The 26415-nt window shown below is 40.2% G+C and overlaps 1 protein-coding gene across 1 annotated transcript in view; it reads right to left on the bottom strand.

Annotated features, from left to right (window-relative positions):
* Positions 1 to 12060: 12060 nt before the first annotated feature.
* The window catches only part of ST8SIA1 (ST8 alpha-N-acetyl-neuraminide alpha-2,8-sialyltransferase 1), a 138376-nt gene continuing 124021 nt past the window's right edge, over positions 12061 to 26415 (bottom strand). The window contains exon 5 of the mRNA XM_068949611.1: positions 12061 to 26128. Coding sequence (XP_068805712.1) covers positions 25642 to 26128 — 487 coding nt within the window. The 3' untranslated portion in view covers positions 12061 to 25641. The remainder of the gene's footprint in view (positions 26129 to 26415) is intronic.

The following is a 26415-nucleotide window of genomic DNA, read 5'->3' as shown; positions in this document are numbered from 1 at the left end:
TCCTTGTCCTTTCACCAAAGTTGCCTGCAAGGTTGAGAAACATATGTTCATTGCCTGCAAAGTACAATATTTTGCTTATGCAATGGAAGTAGCAGCCAGGCAAGTCACTGCTAGCGCTTCGGCCAGACTTTGAGTAAAACTGTTAGCAGAGTAAGAGATTTGTAAAGCAAGACTGGAACTGAAGAGATCTTAGTTCTCTCCTTTTTATTAAAGCCCTTCAAAAAAACCTAGAAAAAAAAACACAAGAAAACACCTGGGGACTAGGGAGGGTTGAGATGTCCTAAAATTCACAAGCTGTTTCACACACACATTTCACACACACAATCCCATGTAAAACAGGGGAAAAGTGAAGGGGAAGAAAGGGTATCTGATTTTTGCCTCTAAAATCCTTTTCCTTATAACATCAAATGTTTGAAAGATCATGTCCACCTATAATATTTTGTTTTCTGACCAGTTTAAGTTTTAATCTAAAACTTAAATTGTTATTTCAAAAATAAGAATAGTCAGCTCTGTTCATGTAGAGCAATTAGGTATTTTAAGTGGAAAGAGATAGTTAGGAATTTAATTAGGACAGAGTTTCTTTTCTTTTGCTAGTTATTCCATAGTAGAGCAAATTTGTTTTTTTTTGTAGTTAGACAGGCCTATAATGAAACCAATTTTGGCTTCACTGAGGATCTCCATTTCTAAATGCAGCATTCAGACATACTCTCCATTGCTAAGTTTTCCCTGTCTGGACTAAACCGTGGGGCCCCTTGAAGTCTCACATTCTACCTCTAGAAAGAGCCAATATTAAGTGCTTACAAGGATGCAATAGTTCTTAACAATTTTAACAAAAATTTAATTGACTAGCAAGATTTTTCAGTATCTATTTTAGGATAGGTTTATTCTTTCCAAATCAAACAGCAGTAGCATTTCTAATTTTCTCACCTTTAATGTCAAGCTCAGTTCACCAAAAATCTAGTTTACACTTTCATTAATACTGTGTAATTTTTCCAGAAATCTTGCTGCTACTCTTTTTAAATCCAAACCATCTGTTTGCAAGTTTCTTAACACAGAAGTGAACTTTTCCCTTTACAGATCAGATTTATGTGGTTCACAGATCAATCTGAAATAAGAACAGTCTGGTTCATATCCATTTCATTAATTGCATGGCAGAAGGCTTACTAACTATTGGAAAGAGATTAAAATATGAATACATTCCTTCTCATTGCATTATATCTTGAGATCCACTTCAACAGTTATTTTTTAGCAAAAAGCAGAAGGAAAGAAGGAAGTGTTGCTCTAGAAAGTTATGAAATAGTAAGTGCCCTTCTTTCTAAGTAAGGTGCAGAAAGTCCACCTATTCCTCCACATAGGAGACATGACCATCCTTTCTTCTGGAAGCTTTTGTTCACTGAAATTTAGTTTTAACTGGGTTCATGGTCAGTATTTTCAATGTAGAGACACATCTAGGAATATACACCAAAGGCATCCTGGGGGCAGCAGCCAAGCAAGACCCTCAAGAACTCAGTCCTCACAATACAGGAGCGAGACAGCAGCAGGATGTAGCTGGTCTCACATTAACCCTAAGGCTAAATGCATGCACACATGAACACACAGATAGCAGAACAATTTGTTAATAACTAAAAGAAAGAGGAAAACAAAGGTTTAGCCCTAGTTATTTCCATATTGCCAGGGTATTGCTGATGCAGTGAGGCAAACACAAGGTTCTTGCCACGTGTGATTTGTCAGTGGTGGGAAACCACTCAGACAATTTAAGCTGTTGAAATATTGACTAACAAGCAAGAGAAATTATTAGCTAGTTTGAACTTGAACCAAGCACAACTTATTTTAGGACAGAAAATCAGCTAGTTGAGACAAAGACAGATACAAAGGCCTATCAGTTTTCATTACTGGCTGGCAGAACTCCTTCATATTTACATCTCCTGACTTGGCCATCAGCAGTGCACTGCACTGGCCACAAGCTGCATAACCCAGATCAGCACTATCATGCTTGGGCTGTCTCCTACCATCTGCCCCAGAGCCGTGGCCAAGCTCCTGCACAGCCATGTGGCAATCAAAGCTCGGGGCAGGGATATACCCAGCTTGCTTCTCACTGCTCAGTTTACAGCACTCCCTCTTCTCTCTTAAGTCCAGAAAAGAAGATTCCCTATACATAAAAAGGAATTTTATTATCGTATCTGTATTTTGCTACTGCTATGCCACATACTAAAGTGCAGAGGGGGCCTACCAATGGGACCTGTACATAATCCATTGTATTTTGACAGTTTCTCAAGCAGCTGGATGCCTGTGAACAAGGTAGCCAGGCCAGCCAGGGTGCTCTGCAACATCCCCAATGGATATCCTGCTTTAGGGGGCGGGGTCTCAGCAGATGACGTGCAATAGTTCATAGAGGTCATCTGTGATTTATGATAACCCTGTTCAGCCAGCCCTGGGATCCTCCATGGACATCAGCAATACACATCCCTCAACTGGACATGAGGAATTCTTTAAGTCTTAAATAGACTTGTTCTTTACACACAATGTCAAATAACAGCTTTTATTTACAAGGTTTCATTCTGCCACTTTGCACAGACAGTTTAGAGTCATTTATCCTACTCTGTTCAATGAGATACTATTGCTGTCAGTAAGCACTGGAGATGGCTAGCTTGTTCCAGGTATTTTTGGAGAAAGTTACATAATATTTGTTTCCACTTCCTAAATACATCTGCTCTGAGCTTTGCCTGGTGCCAGCAGGGTTTACAAAACTAAGCCTTGAGGATCTATGAGCTCAGAATTGCACATGCTTTTATAAATATTAAGTATCATAAGAGGCTTATGAAGTAGGTAACACCAATCTGGATTATGGATAGATTCCACTATTCATCAGAAATATAACACTAGCATCATCTACAAGAACAGCCTTTTAACAGAATTGGTTTTCTATACTCTTCCTTCTCTTTCCACCTTTGTACAGTACAACACAGTTTGTGCAAGAGTCGTACTCCTGATTGTTCAGGACTGTAGAAATTCAGAGTTACAGATGGTTAGAACCAAGTTGAGCAATGCTCAGAGTAGCAAAGGTGTAGAGCAGCAGTAAATCAGATGTTATATTGCTTTTCTCTTGTATGATCATTTCTTCCATGCCTTAGATAGGGGTCCAAAATTACTTCAGAAATTCTACAATGATGCACACAAAGGCCAAACAGCTACATAGAGCCAAAGAGCAGTATTTTCACATCGGTATCTGGTTCATCAGTGCCTAAAAAGTAAGTGACCTGAATCTTTGGGCAGGAGGGCAAGGGTTGCAGATCAAACCCTAGGGTCCAATAACACCAGACCTCCAGCAGCAGCAGCAGCAGCCTCCGCCTACCCCCCCCCCCCCCCCCCCCAATCTCCACACTGTGGTCCTCTATGCAGAGGCAACTTTTGCAGGCCATACTTATCAGCTAGATCACTTAAGTGACTTGGGTTAAAAATAAGCTTTCTCTTTTTAAGGGAATAATGCAGTCCACTATGTAGCTGTATCACTTCACTCATTAAATAGCACACCAAGCTGCCCCAGAGGAAACAAGTGGCTAAGGTAGAAAATGCCTCAGCCAATACCACCCAAAAAGTTTTCATATAGTAAAATCATACCTGACAGAGGCAGAGATGCCTCAAGGAGAAACTCAAGAGGAGCCACACCTGAAGGGAGAGACCTGCACTAAGACACACAGCAGACTTCATCCACTCAGTGAAAGGTGACCCAAAGGACTCTGCTAGAGGTAAGAGAGCCATCACACCACCATTTAGAGCTTGCAAGAAGAGGAAACTCTCTTTTTATGCCAGAAACAGCTGACCACCATTAAGATCATCCCTTAACTACATAAGGGGTGGCCTAATCATTACTAACACCTGAGGCTTGTGTGAGGGGGGTGGTGGGTTCTGTCTGAAAGGGCTGTTTGGGGCTGATTTGTGAGTGATAAATAAATCTGCCAGAAAGTGGCAGAAGGTGTGGTGATGAGAGGAAATGAAGAAACAGAGCAGCTTGAACGCAAAGCCACCTGGAGTTTCCTGCTGTGCTCAGAGAGGCAGCATTTCAGGCTAGTCCTTTGAAAATAAGGAAGATGATGCTAAGAAAGCAAAGTCTGTCCATTTGATCACCACTTTGTCCTTTTTATGTTTACTGCTTGTGGGAAAGGGGGACTCTATCAGTTTCCTAATTAAAGAAAAGATAAAGGAAAGATAAAGTATTGGCAGGCTACTGTGGGGAGGGGTGGGTGCTGATTTGCCATCACCATTGACTTGCACAGGGCCTGGTGTCATCCTACCGCACACCCAGTGTCATAGGTGGTCTATTTCCAAAAGACATCACTTTGTCACCGGCAGGTCCATCAAATGCTCAAAACAATAGTTTTCCTAATGCTAGGCCTTGGGTGCTTAGAATAGCATTGCTAGCTGAGATAAAGCATATTTTGAGACATCTATTTGTCTTCACCCACAAATAAACCTTAAAAATAAGCATAAATTCCTCTTGTTTGGACTGAAGTAAATACAGGGGGATTTATGGAAAGGAAATAGGAGGAAATTACAGTTCTGTACCCTGCAAGTTATCACCTCATAAAATGAAACAGCTGGTCCTAACATGCCATTATGGACTTTCCTGTTGCCAACCTCTATTTCACAGTGTGATATATGACCCTTGTCTACAGAGAAGCAATGGAGTTTGTTGTCAATGTTGGGAGAGTCCCTAGAATAGCAGGAGAGTGATGTTAAAAAAAGACATGATCTTAGAAAGTTAACAAAACCCAGATCAAAGAGATGAAGCTGAATTGTGACCCCAACCACAAACTTTCCTGAACATCAGATGAAAGGGTCCAGACAAACGAAACTCACTACAAATGCTGACATGCAGCTGAGTTGGCAGTCGCCAGAGGAGCTCAGAAGCATAAGCTCTCCTGTGTTATACAGTGATGCCAATGTACTCCCACGGGGCTCCATACAAAACCTCCTGCCCCTCTGAGCTGTGCAGCACACTGACCAGATGAACGGGGGCAGCACCAGGGCATGCCTTTCCATGCCGCAGCTTCTGCCTCTAGCATTGCTTTCACAGCTTCAAAATAGTCTGCTTTAATGACTAAAATCAATAATACAACTGATCAAATTAAAGTCAGTTCAACCCAGGGTTGGCTATCTGTTACCTTTATGCTGGGAGTGGGATCACAACAGCTAAAAGTGACACTTCACAACAACTGATACTTCAATATCTTTCATCTCTAGTGATAATTTTTGATTGAGAGAGATATAGCAGAATCAAAAAGACTGTTGTTGGTTCCAGTGATGTACTAATCTGTCAAGTGTCTGTTGAGGAGTTGAACTAAATTCTATTTCCAAGCTCAGGATATACACTGTCATCCATTGCTATAGGGTAAAAGCAAGAGCTATATATTCCAAAATATACATTGTATGGGATTCTTCTGGTGGCTAGAAGTTATTTTACGTGGAGGGAGAAGGAGATAGACTCCAGATGCAGTTGTAACACTGTAAGGCTAAGCTTGAGGGAAGGGAAATACATCTTACAGATCGGAAATTGAGGCACAGAGTGACCTCTTGAGCGCCAAAAGTAAGAATTCGGACTAGACCTTCTGAATCCCTAAGGGCTGCACTCGTAGTAAAGAAAGATGCACTTCTAAGTGCCTGTTTCTCTGAGCTAGTTCACCCAAGAGATGCCCATTTCTCCTTGCTGATTCCTCTGGGGAATCTCAGAGGCTAAAGCAGGGATCTGGTGAGCTCAGGAGGCTGCTGAACTGCCCCAAAGCTGGATAAAGCCACAGTGCAGCATGGAGATCAAAATCAGTCTTATTCCTTAGTACATTGACTTCCTTAGTACGCTCATATGCTCTTTGCTTCCTGCACCAGCTTGCTCTCTTTGATATTTCTATCTGAAGACAGTCAGTGGAATACATCAAGCTAAGGTTATGCATTTACCACAGCCTTTTAAACTTATTCTCCCTCCCTCCCCTGCATCTATTCAAAATTGCTACTATAAATGTCTGAAAAAATGTACATAAAATTATATCTAAAAGAACTGCCTTCAAAGCACATTAAAACATAAGGTCAAGCGCTACAGAATTAGAAAATACAAGAAACAAGTTTGTCCATACAACTTCCAGTTCCCAGCTCCTGCTACCGTCTTTGTGTGCCTGCAGTATGAGTCACATAACACATTTTTTCCTGACAGAAATCTCTTCTTATACAATGGATAAATAGTTATTTATATTTCTTTTTTATTCAGCATAGTTGCCCTGAGCTTTCTATAGTTCTCACCATCAAAATATTCACTGATGGGAGGAAAAAAAAAGTATTCGTTTCCTCCAGGCTCTGTCTGTGGTATTTTCCCCATAGCATCTGCCTCAGCGCAAATATCTTTATAAAGATTGGCAGTTTTATTACCTCCTGTGGGAATCTGGGTGGAATTAAGTGGGGAATTGGGAGGACACAAAGCCTATGACCACAGCATGGGAAGTGAGCAGGAATAAGGCAGAGAGCCCAGGAGGCAGAAGGAAGGTAGAAGATGTGGGGAATGGAAAGTAGAGGGAGAAGCAAGTAGAGGAAGCTCCCCTAAACTGATGAACAGCCCCATCAAGGAAGTAGCAACAGTCTCATCACACAGTTTATTTCAAACTAGATGGGCTAACAGCATCAAACGCAGTGCTCTTATCCTAATCCATGTGGAACAGAAAGGAGATTTAGGAAGTTTTTCTGCCACCTCTTGTAATAGTACAGGCACAATATGCTCTGGGCACCTGTAGCTCATGGAAAAGGAAAGGCAAGTTCTTCTCTTGGCAGTCCCATGTCATCGGCATAGAAGAAAAAGTTTCCCATCTTGCTGCAGTACCCTACATCTGACCACTGGGAACTGGCTTTGTCATACAACAGTTTGATTGCCATCTCTAGTGCTCACAACATAATCTAGGTTGTAAGGGACCTCTGGAGCTCGTCTGGTCGTAGCTAACTTCAGAGTCTGGGTAAATTGCTCAGACCTCATCCAGCTGCATTTTGGATAGAGATCTGCAAGGATGAAGACTCCACAGCCTCCAGGTGTCCTGTGCTCCTGTCCCACAGCTGTATGGCCCTCCTCTGGCTGCGCTCCCATTTTTCAGTGTCTCTGTTGTGCAGGAAAGTCCAACGTTGGACACAGCACTCCAGATGCTGATTCACAACCATCACACAGGGGACAAAATCTCCTCCCTCAACCCCTTGGCTATGCTCTTACTGATGCAGCCCAGTATGCAGCTGATGTTCACCAGCACAAGAGCAGCACGCTGTTGACTGAGTGTCCAACTTGCTGTCCACAGTCCTTCTACTGCAAGGACTGTGCCTTAGCCGGCTGGAATGCAGCCCGTACCGTGGCACGGGGTTATTCTGCCCCATATAAAAGTTTTGCATTTGTGTTTGCCTGTCTGCCATGAACCCTGCTGATGGCTGATATCTTTAACAATTATCCATCCGGACAGTTAATAATTCTAAGAGCTAAACCATATTTGACAGGCCACATGCAATCTGAGCCAAAAGTCCCTTGTCACTCAGTGAACCTAAGGCCATATTGCTGTCACTCATCATTTTGTTTTGTTGTCATTTTTTTGTCATTCTCTTCCCCTCCCCAGACATGTTTAGTTTGTCGCCAAAGGTGGTTTCTCTCATAGAGTTTTTGCCAGCAATGGTGAAATTGTACATTTATAGACAGAGGAACGTGTACAAAGCAGTGGTTAACACTGAAGGGCAGAGTGCCTCATCCACAATAGATGGGTTATCAGATTTTTTAAATTGCTTTTGCTAAAAATACCTGCTCAACCTGTTAAAGCCTTCAAATTACAGCTTGTTTTTCATAATTTGATTGAAACAATTTGTGACTGATCTGGACTCTCAAAGGAAATCTGAAAAATACTTTTACCGAAGGAAAAAATGATCAGTTATGGCACAGGATTGCAAAGGAGATTGTAACAGAAATATTTTCAACTTTCTGTTCTCTCTCCCATGCATAGTTTCACAGCCTGTCTCATCTCTTTACGGGAAAGTGTTATTTTCACTCGATTTTCAAGTACTTTGTTTCATTTTAAAATACTTTTCAAAATTTAAACACCACATACAGTCATCTGATGATTTGGGATACACAGTTTTATTTTACTTTTAGTATTATGGCAGATCATTTCTAAAGCAAGGATTCTGAATAGTCATTCCCCATGACCTATAACACTATTCTTGTAGTATGCCTGGATAACACATTAAAAGAATATTCTATAGCTTTTGAAAGTAATATATGGCTTATGAAATATTTCTATATAACACCAGGAATATAGATAAATGTTAAGAAATACATTTGTTAGTATCATTATTTTTAATTCTAAATATGTTTGCATATCCTGACTGAAAATTATCTGGAGTCTTTTTTGTGATACTGAATTCTTCTTTGGCAGTATATATAACAGGTGCTTGACTAACGTATTTTGCACTTTACCTACATTGCTGGTACTGATTAAGAAAATCCTACCTTTTACACTCATTTAGAGGTAAGTAATACAGGAAGAGTACACAGTGGATGAACTGACAGATCAAAATTTTGAAAACACTGCTAGGAGCTTTTTGAGATCTGCATTAGATTCAGTTGGTACTGAAATATGTTACAACCTGATAAGTATTAAACGCTTACAAAATAAAATGAGTCCTTAGCAGAGTGGATCAGTCAATAACGCCATCTCTGAATATCTTTCAGGGCAATAAAATTAGTATCGTTCCTCTTTAGAAAAGAAGCCCATGCAGATGTTTTCACAGAATGGAATTGTGTACTAAAATTCTTTAAAAAATTATCCAAGCGGTTACAGTTTCAATTTAGATCTCTCTTTAGTAAGAAGTCTACTGCAGGTGTCTTAAGCCTTCTCAGCAAGAACAGGATGTTCACAGAAATGAAATAGAACATCTGCATTAAAATGCATAAAGACAAAAATGTTCTTATTCTAACTTTTAGTTTCAGTCATGTTTTAATGCCATGACATCCCCACCAGACTTGCAGACCTTGATGTTATCAGGAGAGAGGCTAAAAGCTGGAGAGGAGTGAAGTCTGATCTGATAACCACTAAAAACAGTGAAAAGACACTAGTTTAATTTAATATACATTGGATTCTAGTTCTTCCATCTCAAGAAAGGATAAAGTAGAGCTGGAAAAAAGCTCAGAGAATGGCAACAAAGATAATCAAAGTTATGGGATGGTTTCCATAAAAGCAATAACTAAATAGGCTAGGGGCTCTTAGTCTGAGGGAGAGAGGATTCAGGGCCTTTGGCTTGATAGACAGAGAAAAATCTGCAATACTTGCTGTTAGGTTAATTACCACATTGAATGAGCAATACATAAAGATGCTCTATGAAGTATTAGTTTAACCAAGATGGACATAACACAACCTCCCATGGCTGTGGTACCCTAAAACATTTTCTAACCAGCCACGGCAAAACAAAATGTTACGGTGACCTGTGACTAGCATTCAGTTGTGGGTCACCTTCTACAGGCAAGACAGCTCATTTCTTTCAAGAGTCCAGTCCTCTCTGCTATTATTTTTCATCTGAGAAGCCCCCAAAACCATTATAAATACTTGATCTTAACATCTGTGAGACTGGGAAGAACGTGTCCTTGTAGACAGAGAGCAGGATTTTGACGTAAAGAAGTTATACAGTTTGACTTGAGTCAAACAGGTAGTCTGTGCCAGAAATCACAAGTGAACCCTCTTCTCATAAGTCTCATATACGTGTCTTCTCCTGAAGAACTCAACTTGAAGTTGTTATTTACATTACATTAAAATGCCTTTGTGGTAACTGTGGACAGCACATACTGTGCACCATTACCTGATGAAGGCCAAAGTCTCTTCATCGCTGAACAGGCTTGAGCAAACATTCCACAGCTAACTAGTGTGATATGCATATGATAGGGATAGGCAAAAGCAACAGCAGCCTGATGCAACAGCCTTCACATATCTTCCGAACAGAGTTAGGTAAAATTACACGAGCTGGGAAAATCTCCTTTAAACTATAATCATTAACACCATAATACCTACACTATGGTTCTCACTGAAAGCTGATCTTTTCATTTAGGAATGTATTTTCTTCTAGAAATCTAGATCAAGAAATAGAAACTGTGCAACATTTTAGTTAAGGTACCACGAAGAGGTAAACTGGAAAAGTGTATAAAGGAAACAGATGCTCAGAAGCCAGAGTGCTTAAATAACCCCCTAACCAAGCTGAGTAGACACATAAAAGTGGGCTGGAAATCTGGGCAGAAAAGGATTTAAGGTCAAATATTGAGAAACTATCCTGTATTGGGTAGGCTTCTTATATCCCAGCAATGACTTTATCTATAACATTCAATCATCTCCTATCATAGCCAAATGGAGGGATTTTAATTTACTGTTAGTGTCGACATTTTGCCTTTCCACAGAACCTTTTCATGCAAGGAATTAATATTATGTTACTAAGGTTAAAGGGCTCAGAAAAAGAGGCAGTGGGCTGAAAAAATACTGAGTGTCAATGGTTATGCTAGGGTACAATTCCATTCTGATCAAAAAGCATACACAATGCCCACGAGGCATAATTTCCTAGTAACACTTCACCAGCTGAATGTTAAATGTAGCTTCAAGAACTTGGAAATTTGCCCTGAGATTTATTCCTGCTGCTGTAATGGCCATGGGCACAAATCAGGTAAAAAGAACCCACTGTCCGCGGCAGCATTACGAAAACGCGCTAAACAAGCAAACACGACAAAAGAGATGCCCTGTGCACAACTTGCTGCTCAAGGACGACTTCCCTGGCAGAAGCCCCTGAGGGAAGGGAGGTCTCATATCATGAGCCTCCCATTGACATTTGTCCCCCCTCATAACAGAGAGTCCTTCTACATAGGGATCAGTCTAGTGGGTGATCTAGAGGGGGGTGGTATATTTTGAAAATTGAGAAATATTAAACGAGAAGAAGGAACTCTCACTGGGTAAAGAAATGCATTTAGGGAAAGGAGATAAATATGCTGTAGAGACAGGGAAAATTGAGGCATCTCTGATGTACCACATCATCTGAGCATTTCTAGCATAAACATAATCACTAGGAGTTCATCCTCAATAGCTATAACTAAGCATACCAGCTTCAGGGATTTACATCTGCCCACATCTGACTGAACTGGAAGTTAAAGGGTCTCTCATTCATCTTCAAGTGGCAGTTTTTTGAAAAGGAACGATCAGCTTTTCAACAGTTCAAGGAATGGGAGCTTCTCTCCCATTCTGCCTTTTCCCTTAGCAAAGACTATCTTTGCTATGGTTAATTCTTGTAACCAACTGAAGAAAAACAGAGACACCTATTTGTTTAATATCCACCAGTCTCAGAAACCCTACTGCATTGTCTCTGCAATGGTTAGGACCATTTTATCCCCTACCTTCCATTGGCTTTAAAGAGGGGTTTTAAGCGTGAGTGAACTTTTTTCATAGTTTCAAAAGGAACTTGATGTCCAGCTCCAGCTATCTTGTGCACTGCAAATCTGTACATTGAAAATCTGACTCTCTGAAGGCGTCCGAGCTTGGTCAATCATATGTTCAGCTATCTAGAATCACCATTTGTTTTAGAAAATGGAGTCAAGGCTTTTTATGCGAGTATTAGACTGAGTATTGGAACATCCAGTCCAAGCAAGCAGTATCTAAAAACATTGATCCAAGTGCAGAAGAGCCATCTCTTGACAAAGTGTATTGTGTGCGTATTGTTGGGATTCTTACCCCAAGCCTTGTTTGTGGGTGGTTCTGGGAAGGCAAAAATGTCCAATTTCAGCCCAAGGTTAATTCACAGAGTTACACTATGCATGAATTTGTCCCATTGACTAAGCTATAAAGAGAAGAAAATGAGGAATCAGAACGATGAACGTGATAGAAATATTAGATGAGGACAATGGACATAATTCTTGACTTGTCAATAGACTACGTAGGCCAAAATAAAAAGGAGGAGTAAATGACCTTGATCTTTCAGACATACTGAGATAGATAATGGGGAAAAGAAGAAAAAGAAGTTCCACAAATAATATTTTCATTTCTTAAAATGGAGATATTTATTTGTTAAGATAATTAAATTCAAATTATAAATAACATAACAGTTATCTTTGAAAAGGTTCCATCAAAACAAAACAAAAACAAAAAACAAAAAACAATGAGCCTGTCCCTTCTGATCACGCTCATTAAGACTCTTCAACTATGAAAAAAGGTATGGATTACTATAAAACTGAGATTTGTTTCTGTCCACTTGCACAAATATTATAAATAAGACTCTCCTTATAAAAATCACATGAGATGTTTATGCTATATTTTGTAAAATGTGACTAGAAAAAGACAACAGGATACTGTTAATAAATAATACATTCAATAACAAAGATATCTTTGCTATTGAGAGACATCTACACATTTTTGGCTACAGTCACCATAACCACCTGAAAAGGAGACATTCTTTAAAGAAGTACTTCACACTACTTCAAAATGAACAGACTATTGACATAATAGAAAATACATTATTGCCGGGCAAAGAAAGGTAACCCCTAGTCCTTGTAACAGTGTTAGCCATCAGCAAACATTTGCTACATTGGAAAGAAGTAGATTGAAGTCCTAATCACAAGACTCTAAACAACAATACATTTTGTGATGTTTAACACATTCCACACAATACCTTTGCCCCTGAGCGTGCCAAAATGATGGTGATTCAAGGAGACACTTACCCAGGCATTCACACCATTTTGACACAACATTCAGCCTGTAAAGCTTACATACATCAAAAATGATACAATAAACATTACATTTCAGTCACTGGAGATAAGACGAATCCATGGAATTACACAATCTCACAGGCATAATAGTTTGCTTATCCACTTTAAAACCATCTCAAGACATCGAACTATTACATTACCATCACACTTTTCAATAAACCGAACAAGATAAGAAGGAATGGAAATCAAAGTACTGGTATGACGTAAGGGTAAAATTCACCAGCTGACACTGAAGTCCCACATCACCTTGCTCCTTTAGAAATGGCCAGCATTACTAGCTGACACCATTCCTGTCTGAGAGAGCAAAGACTGCAGTTATGCCCCATCCCTAAAGAGACAGAAGACACTTTATGTCAGTCCTGCCTAGGACCTCTTATACCAACATCAATATAAACTACAGACTGATTCCAAGTCAGCTTGTTTCAACCACACACTGAACTTGGGCTAAAGACAGGTCTATCCCATTTCAGATTAAGCTGCATTTCACCCTTACTTCAAGTCTCACTTGCATTAGTACTCCCTCAGCAGGAAGAGTCACCCTGGGCAAACAAGCCCATCTGGTAGCCAGCTTTGCAAATTGTGGTGCAACAGGGAGGGGAGAGCAGGGTCCTTGCAGCTACAGGTGAAGGCAAGTCAAAGCCAATCGTGATCCATCAAGAAAAGCTTCATGGGCTGCTTTGCTCCAAATGCTCTATTTTGTTCCCAGACCAAAACAGCAAAGAGTTGGTACAACACCAGTGATGAGTCTACTGGGTGCTCTCTTGGCAGAGATCACTGACTTCTCATGAATATTTCAGTCATGTAAACACAAAGTTAATAATCAATCTCGAAAATCTTTTGCCTGGTCCATTTCTGTTTCCAGGCAAACTCAAAACTCTTCCTGGACCTGCGTGTGTGTGTGTGTGCCTACAACAAACGGAAGCGAGCTTGCTGTACTTTCACTTGCACTTTGGTTTCCAGCCATAAGAAGTAGCAAACCATACCAAACACATTCACTTATTTCCTGGCACAAGAATAGACTATTGAAGTCTATGGACTAGAAACACACAACATGGAATTGTTACCTTGTCAGACTGATCTCCCAGCCAACGTAGCCCTGTGAGCCCAAGTCCGGGAAGGAGTCTGATCCTGTCTTTATCATAACGATAAAGCTTACATTACCAGAATCTGCATCCAGGTCATGAAAAGGGAGATTAATGAAAGAGGTTTACTGTATAAAAATCGCTAGAAGGATATTCTCCTTTCCATTTCACTTTTCATTATCTTTACAACACAAAGCTCATACTACTAATCCAGTTCATGGACACAACATTAAAAAAGATCACATGCAGTCTTTTACATTCATCATTACCCGCATGCTTATGATCCACAGTTTATTATCAAAGCAATGTACCACTCTATAACAGTCACACCTAGGCACCTTTAGTTTCTCTCATATCTTCATTTGTTAGTTTTTCACTTGAGCTTTCAGAAATAGCGAGACGAAATCAGTATTGACATAGATTGAAGCAAAGTGTATCGTATGCATATGGAAAAGAACAATTTAAAAGGCCTTGAAGTTACACATGAACATATAATTTCTGTGTCATCCTGAACTGCAGAGCTGCAGATGAAAATGACTCTACAAGATTTCATTTGCTAACTTAGAAATCCACACTCTTTCTTAAATACATTGAAAAAACTCAGCAATCTAGGTTTCTAAATGAAAACAGCACAACCTTTCTATCCTATGCTTGGGGTGCAAATCAGAGTTTCACCAAACTGTAAGCCTATTGACTTGCTTGATCTTGACCTACAAGTGGCTAAAGTAACACAGGACAATGCTTTGCACTATCTTGCTTTCCACCACAAAAGAAAAAGAGTAGCTGCTATTTGATTGTTTTAGCAGTTATACTTGAAGTTTTTCCTGCTTTTCAAAGGCCCAGAGCCTTGCTGGCTCCTCTGTCAGCAGGTTTCTCAGCTAACCATGGCACCTTGGAGCTCCAGGCCCTGCAGCCAGGGGAGGGTTTGCTCAGCAGCAGATCCTCAGCTCCGGTCCTGGTGATGAGCTGCTCTGCCTAGGCATAGGGCAACGTAACCAGGCTCCACCATTTCCAGCAGAGAGGCTATTTCTAAGACTCAAACCTGGCCATCAAGACTACTCCTCCAAGCGGGGTCGGGAGGGCTCGCTGGGGCTGAGCGCCTTGAGACGCAGGTCGTGAGCCTCAGAGGGGGCAGGCGATGACCATGGCTCCCACGTGGTCCCTGGCAAGCGGGGCTGGGACACTGCGAGACGTTTCAACTTGGGTCTCCCATCACTTTCAGCTGCTAGCAACAGCTCTGTTCTCCCCATAGCCAAACTGTGGCCACCCGGCAATGCATGGGACTGCCTCAAACCCCACTAGCCCCACTCCTCAGCACAAAGTCCAGCCCCAGCAATGCTACCGAGCTTCTCCTAAAGTCCCATGAGGTTCAGGAGCCACCGTCAAGCCCCCAGCCCAGGTGCTCAAATTCAAGCAAGACATGACCCAGGCAGCAGTAATTAGTGCCTCATTTTCTGAGCCAAAAAGATAACCCTTAAGGAGAGGACAAACGCCCTTCATTTAAAATGTAGACTACTGGTAAACTCCCTAGAGTCCCTAGAGTAACAGACACTTTATGAAGCTCAATTCTGGTACATTACACATGGTGATAATTTAGCTATTATGCATACAAGATATAAACTAACTCACAGGTGAAAAAAATATAGAAAAATGCTCTCAGATAGTATGTTTTATACAGGTGTTCTGCATAGAGATAGGACATTATCTTAGTTATGTATGTGATACACATTTCCCATAAGAATCTGTGAGATATTCACAGTGAAAGATGGAAACAAAAGAAGAAACAAAAAAGAATGAAGGTCAACGGAAAAGAACACGAGTATGAAGAAAACAATCAGACTAATGTCGATTGGAGCTGTTTATATCCTTGTCCCAGTTAGTAACTGTCATGAGACATACAATGAAAACAAAAAATATTTTCTTATCCCTACAAAATAGACTATTACTAAAATTTATTAACCAGTTAGTAACTGTCATGAGACATACAATGAAAACAAAAAATATTTTCTTATCCCTACAAAATAGATTATTACTAAAATTTATTAAAAACTCCTTATTTTTCATTGAAATTGAATGCAATTTGATTAGTGAATTCGTACGTTACTGATGCCTGATGGACTACAAGAGCACTAAAGACTATTGCCAAGATTCAAAATTTGATCACATGCAATTTAGGGTAAGACTAGAAGATACTTATAACCAGATTATGTTTTGTGAAAGCCAGAACAATTTTCAGTTCTCAGAGAGTTTGTCAAGATTTCATTGTCTCTCATCACATGTAGTGTCATGAAAGGAAAATACTCTGCACATATAAGAAGAAAGCATAAAACTCACATTTTTAATATGACCAGCATCTGAGATTAGAATTGAGCCTTAGCTATAAATTTCCAGAAAAAAAAACACCTGAGAAAAAAGATTTATCTCCTGAAAAAATTATCACAAAAGAAAAATTGCAGATGAAAAGCAGATGGGGAGGTCGGTATCATATCATTGCCTCATTAAAGTTTAACAAAATTATTTGACGATGAGTGGAAACATTAGCAGGATTCATATCCATCATGGACAATAAGTTATTTGAGGCTATCTAACTCTGAGATACAGCTATACAGTAGTGAGGCTTCACATTCTAGCAAAATCCTTTCTTCATTTTAACTTTGCTCATACAATATACTTGACCGATAGAGCAGCACACACATCACTTCCTTGCAGCTTGCTGAAACAATTTCTCATACAAGGCATGATTTAGAGCATGATTTGATTTCAGATTGTGATACCTTAGTGCAGCAGATGTTTGAAATTCAGTAAGATATCTGCCTTATAACAACAACCAAGGAACAGGAAGTACACATGATCTGCATTTGTGGAAAAAAATCAGTAGCTTACAGACTAGGCATCTTTAACTAGGTAGCATAATCTAGCACTGCTTTAAAATACCTTCAATTAAGATTTTCACAGGAGGAACTCCCTCAGGTTTGTGAATGGACAGCTGGTCAAAATCCATGCAATTCTATCGACTTGAAAGAAGTTAGAACACCAGAAGAGAGCAGATTTTGGCCTATAAATTGAGGATCTGAGCAGAGAAAAAACTTTCTTTTCCCATTAAAATGCATGACAACTCACTTTCTTAAAAATCTATGCATTACTGTACTTGCTGGCAACGAGGCTGGATTTTAACATAGCAGCATAAATTCAGTTGACTAAAAGGGTTTACTGGTTTGCTTGTTTTCACTGCTCAAAACAGTTAAACCTTTATATTTTAGAGCATTTTTGCTTCTTCACGTCACTTTCCAAACATGACTTAACTAACTCTCCAAAGACCTCAAAGTGAGCTAAATATTATCCCTATTCACTGGACTGAGAAACCGCAGCAGGAAGAAAGAGATCAAACGTTCTGGGAGAAGTGGTATCAGAAATAAGAAAGCCTTCTCTTCAATTCTGAGTTAACACAGTGATTAGTGCTAGAAGGTCATGAAATACTGCACACAAGCAAGATCGTGCTCAGTATTAGCAAACCTGAAATGCTTTATGTTTCTTTTTCATGTTTTCAGATATAGGGCCTGGAGAAATGTTCACTGTAGTCAGCAGAAGGTGCAGACCAGACCTTAAACAGCTTGTCAACATAGCAGGTTTCTTCCCAGTACTGCAAGAGTCAAAAGGTAGAGAGGAGAAAGAACAGAAACCTACTACCTATTAATAACTTTAAGTCCTGATTTAGCAAAGAATTTAAATATATTCTTAAATCCCCTTACTCTTTACCCCTATTCTGATCTTTGCCTAGTTCTTTAGACATCACTACTAAACGGCAGTAGGTAAACAGTAATAGACTTCAAAAGAAGATCAGAACCCCGTCCTCATTTTTTTCTTTCTTTTTGACTACATTTGGAATGTGACATTCAGTCTTTTATCTAAGGACACTTACATGGAGTAAGCTACAATTGGAAGTTGTGCAGTGCAGACTTGAGTACAAAGCTAGACATGCCTAATAACTTGAAACCGGGAGAAACACCCACATACGTCTTAGCATAGAGATTGTTCATGCTTATTGGTGCATTTCAGCAAGAAATGAGATCATTCTTCACATATGCAATTTACGTGATTTTTTTCAGGAAATGATTTTTTAAAAAGCTCTTGAAGTTACTAATCGGTGTTTTGAGTTATAATGTTTGAACTTCAGTGCTCATTTCAGTTTTCAGTACATCCAAGGTCCAGTCCTAAAAAATCAGTCAACGTATGCTCTTCAGGATTAAAATCCATACTTGTGCACAATTCTCAGCATAAGAACTTGCAGAACTAATAAATACCGCTTAGGATAGGCGAGACATTAAGCCAGAAGAGCTATAATAAAAGATCTTTTTTTATTATTATTATTGTCAGTGTAGCACATTCTGTATCATCTGCTCAAACTCCAGAATTCAAGAGGCAGCAGTCAACTCACATGTATGCGGCAGCCCTGACAGATGCCTGCAAAACAGCATTAACCTGAAAATTAGGTATCTTCTGTCAGTTTTGCTCCACATACTAAAAATTAAGGGTATTCAGAAAGAAAACTTCTACTCTTGAAAAAAGGAGTATTTATTTTCATTGCACATAGGAATTATAAATAAAGTTTTCAAGCATTTTCTCCAGAAATAATATATATAGAGAGAAAAAGAGTTTGGGTTTGTAGCACTCTTGCAGCATGCTGAGATGCCGGTTCAGCACCTCCGTATGCCTGATAATGAGCAGGGACTTGAATCAGGGTCTCAGAGATGTTATTTTAACCGAAATCTTTTTCTCCTCTGTGCATCTATTTTTTAGTGAAATGTTTCCTTTACTACAAAGGTAATCAAAAAATAACAAAGCTTCGTAGGGAATATGTAAATTTCCTGACTTCTTGCTTAGTTTAAAATATTCGATGCATCTGTAATGACTCCCTTCTAATAAACTGAAAAGATAATGATGTAGCTTATTTTTGCTATGGGCCCCATCTGAGGAAAACAATTCATTGAATGTGCAATTAGAAATCAACAGGAACTATTCAAAAAGTACTTCCATGTTTTATTGAACACAGGCCTATTCATAAACCCCGAGAACATTTATTTGTGGTGTTGCTTTTTTATAGCTCCCTTTAAAGGGAGCTGAATCTAGTTTAAAAGAAAAAAAGGTTCAACTTGAAAGGTGAAAACATCAAATAAAATAGAAAATTCTGGGTGATGTGACTGTGGAGTTTCACTTGCCTTAATGGGACCGAGATGGAATAAATATTCAGCTCAACAGAAAGCTGACCAACTCCACCACAGCAGGGAGTACATGTAAATTATTTTAAGACACAGTTTTAATAGGCCCTTCTGAGACTTGCCAGGGATCAAAAGCATTTCAGGGCAAGAAACAGGCAGGTCGCCAAAGGGGTGAGCTGTCCTCATTCTCCGGGAGCCCAGCACTTGAGAAGGTGAAGCAGAGGAGTGCTGGACTTGCCACAAGGCCAGGACCCGCTCTATAGTGTCGCTCACTGAATTGTAGCCACAGTAGACTCAAATGGAGCCACCCCAGTGACCACCACGTCCCAGCAGTTCAATAGCCTCCTCCTTATGTGGCGCCATCCTGAACGCACCTCGAGACTTGGAGGAGGACTCCTTGCTGCTCCTGAGCACATGACAGTTTGCGTCCACACAGTTGAGCTGGGCTCATCCCCAGCTGATGCCCGGGCACCGGTTCAAAGAGCGTTGGCAAAGACGAGTAGTTCAAAGTTCTTGGTTCAAAGAGAGTAGTTGGCACCGGGCAAAACCACACCAATATGCTCCTAGGCAAACTGTACAGCCCATGGGCCAGTGCTCAGGCTTGCGTCCTGCCCTTTACAGGTTAGCCTCGCAGCCACAGCCTGGGTGTTTTCACAGCCCCATGGAGACCTTGGAGCATGCAGTCTGCGTCCAGAAAAATCATGAATCACTATGTGGAGTGCTCGTCTCTCTCCTCCTATGGTAGAGGGAACCTATGCGACCGCTTCCAATTAAGAACACAATTTCTTTGTAGCTGAAAAGAGTGAAAAGCATTTTTAAGCATGCACTAAGCTGAGCAGGCTGAATACACTGGGGCTCAATATGCTGTAATAAAAACTGAAGAAAATGAAGAATCAGGGAGGAATAAGTAACTGCTTCATTTCTCATTGCTGCTGCTGAAGAAATATCAGCTGTGGAGAACAGGTTAAGCCTCCTGTCAGTATCTGTGTTTCCTTTAGGAAAACCAGTTTACTAATATTAAATAAACATGCCGGTAAGTCTTTAACCAATTGTGCAGTTTAAAATCTACCAAAAAGTCAAACATTTGGCAGATTCCAGGTGATAAAATCTGGGAATTCAAGGAAATAAAAGTTATTTTAAAGCAATCACTATGAAAAACATAGCCTTCTTCCACCCTCTTTTTGGTCTCCAGTGCAGAGATGGAATTATCAAAACTTAGTGGAAGTCATATTTTGGATTTGGAGCTAGCTCTCATTGGATTTCTCAATCACTTAAGAAGAAAAGATGGTTCAAAATGTATATTAGCTGCCTTGTAGTTGATTTTTTACAATGCACTTCTAACCCCAAGAAGGATGGTCATCAGTAAGGAGAGGGAAGAGAAATCCTTTAGAGTGACCTCTTGGGTCATTCATGCAAACACAGAGGATCTCGGAGGGAGAGCTGATGGAAACACACAATAATAGGAACAGGGAGGTTGCAGCACTTCAGGGTAGCCACAGTCCCCAAAGCATCCACTGCACATTCATCGAACAAGGGATCGAGGACTCCTGCAAAAGGTCTGCTGAATTTTGTTTACCAGGAAGCATCAACCAATGGAAATCCCACCAAATCATTTTATGAAGATGATGGTGACTCAGGATAATCAATTGTTCAGACCATTTATATGTTTGTTTTGGGGGGGAATGGAAGGAGAGAAGAGATGGTAAAGGATTTCTCATTATCATTCTGTCTTCTGTTATAACTTCTCTTTCTGTTTAATCAGTTTCCCTCCTCCTAACAATAGCTGCCATCACACTTTGCTGCCATTCTGCAGGAAACCATAGGTAAGTCATAGGTAGTCCATTTTTCACTGTCACTACCCAAAGAAAACATCCAACAGCTGCTTAGAACCAGGGATCCTTGTCAAGAATTGCTAGAGTGCAACTTGTTACACTACCTTCAATTTGACCTTCAATTTTTCGATTTGACCTTCAATTTTTCCAGCATCATCCAGATCTTCACGAACTGCCTGTCCTTCATACAACTTGGATTTCCAGTGCCCACTGATCTATCAAGCCGCAGAAGAGAGAGAACCAAGGCAGGCAGCAATTGGTGAGACAGCATTCACCTTCATCATCATCTCCACTTCCAGATCAAGTTTCCTCGCTCCTGTTCTCGTTGCTAATCATAGTAAAGAATGAGCCAGATATTAAACCAGGTGTCCATGCATATGTATAGAGGGAAGGGTTGCATGTAACCACCATACTGCAAAAATACAGTTTAAAAAAGCAGATGCTTTACTTAGTTCCACCTTCCACAGACAAGCATGCTCAGCAGCGCATGTTACGACACCATTTGAGTGATGCTAACAAAAAGCTTGAAAGTAGTTACATCAACAAAACAGCTAATACTTCCTTATTCTACAGAAGTGAAGCTGTAAAAAAGGCTTGGACCTCTGACTTTTGTAGTTGGTTCAGCCCAAACTTGATCTTTGTTTCAGCAAAAATATAAAACACATAATTCATGAATAAGAGTCCTTAGAATTACAGCAAAATTATAATACAGCAATTTACAAATGCTTTCATTGTCATGGTTACCCCCCTCTCCCCCATCATGATTTTACTTTGCTGGCTTCTCTTTTGCCTGTCTGTTTTGGAATGGGCTCCACAAGATTCAAAATCAACAGAAATGAGTTTTATGTTGTTTTGGCACAAGTTCATACATTGGCCCTGATTTACTCAAAAGCATATACACGTCTACAAAGATTAAACTTGGAATGATTTCAGTGCTCAATATCTTCCATACACACATCTTGTAAAGGGATTTTAATTCATTCTATTTACAATCTAGGAGCAATATTTCCCATGCAGAGCAATGATTCCAGTGTTTCTGCACCCTGTCACGTCTATGACAAAATTAATATCCAAGTACATTAACAAGTCTTTTGGCAAGTCTGAACTGGGTTTTATGGGAGATGAATTGCAGTTTTCAACCTGGCAAAGACTTGTGTAGCTTTAATTACAGTATCAGAGAAATTCAGAGACAGGCAGTGGAAATAGAGAAGCTGGAACTGTGAACTTTGCTTGCAAAACAAACATTAAGATTTCAATTCACTTCAAGGAAAATACAGCAACATAAACACTGAGATTTGATTAAGGGCACAGCTATCAACAAGACTGCACTGTGCACAATTGCACTGTGTGATTAATCAGTAAGTGATGCATATAATGGATGGATATAGCTGCTCTGTCCAAAGTTTGCCATGACCGTGCGATGCTAATTTCTCATGGTTAACACAATCAGCCTCCTCGATGTGATTGCACCTGTGTTTAAGCAGAAAGAAAGGATCCTATCTTATGGCGTGTCCTCCCTCCCAAAGAGGCAGACAATTTCAACCCAACTGCATGCAGCTCCGTATTTCACGTCGGTGGTCCTATACCTGGATCCCACTACCCTGAATTGTGAACAAGGCAAGCTTTACGCTGTGCGCAGCAGAACGGACAGAGCCTCAAAGATTTTTGTCACACAGCTTCCACTCTCACATCTCCAGCTGCTTTTCATTTTTACTATCACTGCTCTTGCCCCAAAACACTTCCAGTAGTCTCCTGTCTCCCTTTCTACTTGCAAGGCAAAAGGCTGCTGGTGGCCAGCAGCCTTGTGTGGACTGACAGTTTTCTCTTGAGCTCACACTGCAGTCTTTCTCTCAAAAGGGGCATTTATTTTCGTTTCTCTCCTTCCCCAAGCTGCCTGTTTTCTCAGAAGTTACAGAGAATTATTTAACCTTGAAACCTCTACTGTCCTGTCAAATGTGGTTGTCTTGTAAGATCCAGTTATATTCACTACAAATAAAGGTGAATGGTTATCAAGTCCTCCGACACCAGTCACATGTATCATGCACAGCTTGGGCTTCTTCTAGCCCCCTCATTTTTTGAAAACTATCTTCTTGCAAACATCAGGATTTCAGACATCAGAAAGGACTCAGAAAGACCACAGGCTATAGGTTCAGTCTGCTTCAGTCATACAGAGATGGGGAATATAACATTTCCAGATCCCCAGGGCACTGGCTGAAAATAAACAAGCCAGATATTATAAAATACTGCATTGACTTTCCCTATGAAAAATACTTGTTTTCTCTTGTTCTTCTAACCAGGTTATTTTCCCAGAACATGGGAGAAAGGATTTCCAAATACCAAAAAGGGCCTGGAAAGGGGCATTTTTTCCCTACTCTCCTCATTCCCACCACCCCCAAGGAAATGCTGGCATCCTCTGAAATGCCATTTTAATACATCATATTTTGAGAGTTGTTCTTATTGATAATGTCTTCTTTAAAGCATTAAAAAGTGCAAAACTTGGCGTATACAATGAAAACCGTACAGTCATCTGTTGTTCTCCAAGAAAGGTAGCTCAGTGAAAATTTGCCATAACAAGCAGTAAAGAAAATACTTCAGTTTCAGATCCTCCCTCACTGAGTACCCACATTGTAAATACAACAGACACATAACCCAAGTGAAAGAATTATCTGATGGAGCAACAGTCCATCAATGTGTTGACTGCACTTTTTAAAAAATACAGACCAAGATAAAATGGGTTATAGAAGCACATTCAGATTTTATCAGGTCAATCTCTGAAACACCACTTAATCCCAATCCCCACTTTACAGTTTAGAACTGCACTATAATCCCGTGGAACAACGCCCACTTTATGTTTGGAAAATTAATTTCTAGAAAGAAGACTTTATTCTGAAACGCAGATTTAAAAAGCAAAACATGCTTTTTTTCCCAGTGTCCTACAATGACAGCTGAATTATTCACATTTAAAGAAGAGTCAAGGTTTCTGCTTTTTTTAATGATATCTATATAATGTGTAGCTGGCATTCTACAAAGAGAGAGGTTGTCAACATCTGATAGGACACATCCCCCCAAAGTACTAGCACTATGGAGCTAAAACAGGTAGCACAGGAAATCGTTGTGGAAATCTGATGACAGTTTTGTTGTTTCAACAGCTTGACCAGAATTGCAGCTACTAATGATGGAGGTATGAGAAAGAGAACACTAATCTGGACTTAAAAGTTAATGGTGATAACGTCTTGCAGCAGTAATTGCACCGTAGACTGCACTGGTACTCTCTTCCTGTCCTACAGTGCTAAAACAAACAATCAAGCAAAAAGATTTCTCATGTACATGGCAATAGGATCATCTGCTCTCCAAGTAATAACCAAAAATAAAACAGTCCTTTAGGCATTGCACTGACTAGAGCAGCCTAAGTGAAATGTATACACTTATGTAATTCACTGATTGCAAGGAGAATTACTGCATTACATAAGCGCTTACCATTTTCGTTTTCTTTTTCTTGCTGGCTATGTAGTTTTTGAGTGCTCCCAAAGGCTGTTTTATTTTTCAGACTATCTTTGACCAGAGACCATCTTGCAAGAAAAGTACAAGTCTTTAAGGCCAACATTACAATCCAAACAGAAGAGCTAGTCACACAAAGAGAAAGAATTTTCAAAATTTCAACTCATTTTAAACGACGCTTACATTCATTTCTGCAATTTTTCTGCTATAAGCAAATGAAGAACCTCCTTCTGCATTCCACTGAACACCTCATATCCCCATGATAGTCAGTGTGCTTCTGCAGTCCAAACGAACACAGAATTAATCCTAAAGGCTGGACAGCAAAACAGGTCAGGAGCAATCCCTACTACAAAAGTCAGTGCGGAAATCTTGTAACAGGCCAACTTAAACCAGGGTGTATTTAATGGGTTTTTTTTGTTTCTTTTTGGTAGCAGAATAAAAGTTTTATTTTCAATAGTTGCCCTTTGCCAGCTCTTGCCCATGATACAAAATTAGCCTAACTACACGTGCAATGACCTAAACCACCCTGATAAATTCTACAACAGGAAGGTCCACCCCTAATCAGTACCAGGGCATTCCTAAGACAGTTTTCTACCAGATTTCCTGCACTGTTAATTCTCCCAAGAGTCGCTGGAGGAGCTGATGATACTCAGCTCCCACGGCTTTCAAGTCTTTCCCCTTCCTTCCTCCCACCAAAAAAAGAAAAAAAGAAAAAGAAAGGAAGGAAGGAAGGAGGAAACCACACACATACTCCTACATACACACACGCGCGCACACACGTATATAGAGAAAAAAAAGAAAAAGGGTAAGAAACTTGTATGAGATGCCAATCTGGAATGAAATGGATTTTTGAACAGACAGTCATATTTGGCACTGTCAGCAAAAGCTCGTGGGTGGCCCTGTTTCTCTCTGAGTCTTAATGCCCTTTTACATTGGTCATTTAAAAACATCACCCAGAAAGTTCAGCTGCGTTGCTTTTGACATTATTTTTACAATACTGCTGAAAGGACTCTACGGGGAGATTCTTTTCCCCTCACCCGAGTTTCATTAAACATTACACTTTAAGGATGCTTTCCATTTGGCCTTCAAGTAGCATTTTTATGGTCCATGCAAATCCATAATTATTTTTCCCTTTAAAAAGAATCAACAGCAAATAGAGCCCTCTTTGTGTAGGACAGGGAAATTAAAAACTTTTGGATCTCCCAGACTGACCCCTGCAATCCTTAGGCAGCAGACTGGATTAAAGGGTCCTCACATTGTTCTAGCTGCATTCTCAGGACACCACTTTTATGAAGAAACCAGAGCTGTAGAAATTCCTCCGGCATGGCATGGAATCCAGAATCGGGCAAGACATTGTCATAGTAGTGATGGCTAATAAACTTCCCACGCAGGTCCACTGAGAAAGGCCAGAAGCCATAAATTGTTACTTCTTCACACAGGCCAAGGGCAGCACTGACTAGGAACAGTCCCGTGGAAAGCCGTTTGGCATGGATACCTTTGCTCTTCCAGAACTTGCCAATGTCACGCAGGAAATTGGGGTTGGCGAAAAGCACCGTCTGCTTGGCACCAAAGTCCTCCAAGGTATAATAGACGCGCAGGGAGGGTCCTGTCCCTGTCTTCATTGAGAACGCTGGCATATAGATATAGCTGTGATTATACACTTTAACGCTGTCCACGAATGCTTTTCTAGACCAAAGCAGATTCTGGAACCTGTAAAACAACAAAGAAAAGTATGTTGCTCACATATAGGCTTTTCCACTCATGTCAGAATCCACATAAAAGCTGCTTTTCCTACATATACTCAAAATAAAGTGTGGGCTTTTCCCTAGCCCAGAAAAAGTCCAGACAAACTTCCCACCGTCTGACACTGTCTTTCTTCTAAAAACATAAACTCTCAAAGAGACAGTTGAAAACTATCTCGTACCCAGCTAAATCCAAAAACTAAAATGTTTCTGATTTCATCTTGTCAAAAAAAACGCAAAGGAACACTGACAATT

The sequence above is a fragment of the Struthio camelus genome, chromosome 1 (assembly GCF_040807025.1).
Source record: "Struthio camelus isolate bStrCam1 chromosome 1, bStrCam1.hap1, whole genome shotgun sequence".
NCBI lineage: Eukaryota > Metazoa > Chordata > Aves > Struthioniformes > Struthionidae > Struthio > Struthio camelus.
The sequence above is the reverse complement of the archived record's forward strand: the minus strand, read 5'-3'. Positions and strand labels throughout refer to the sequence as shown.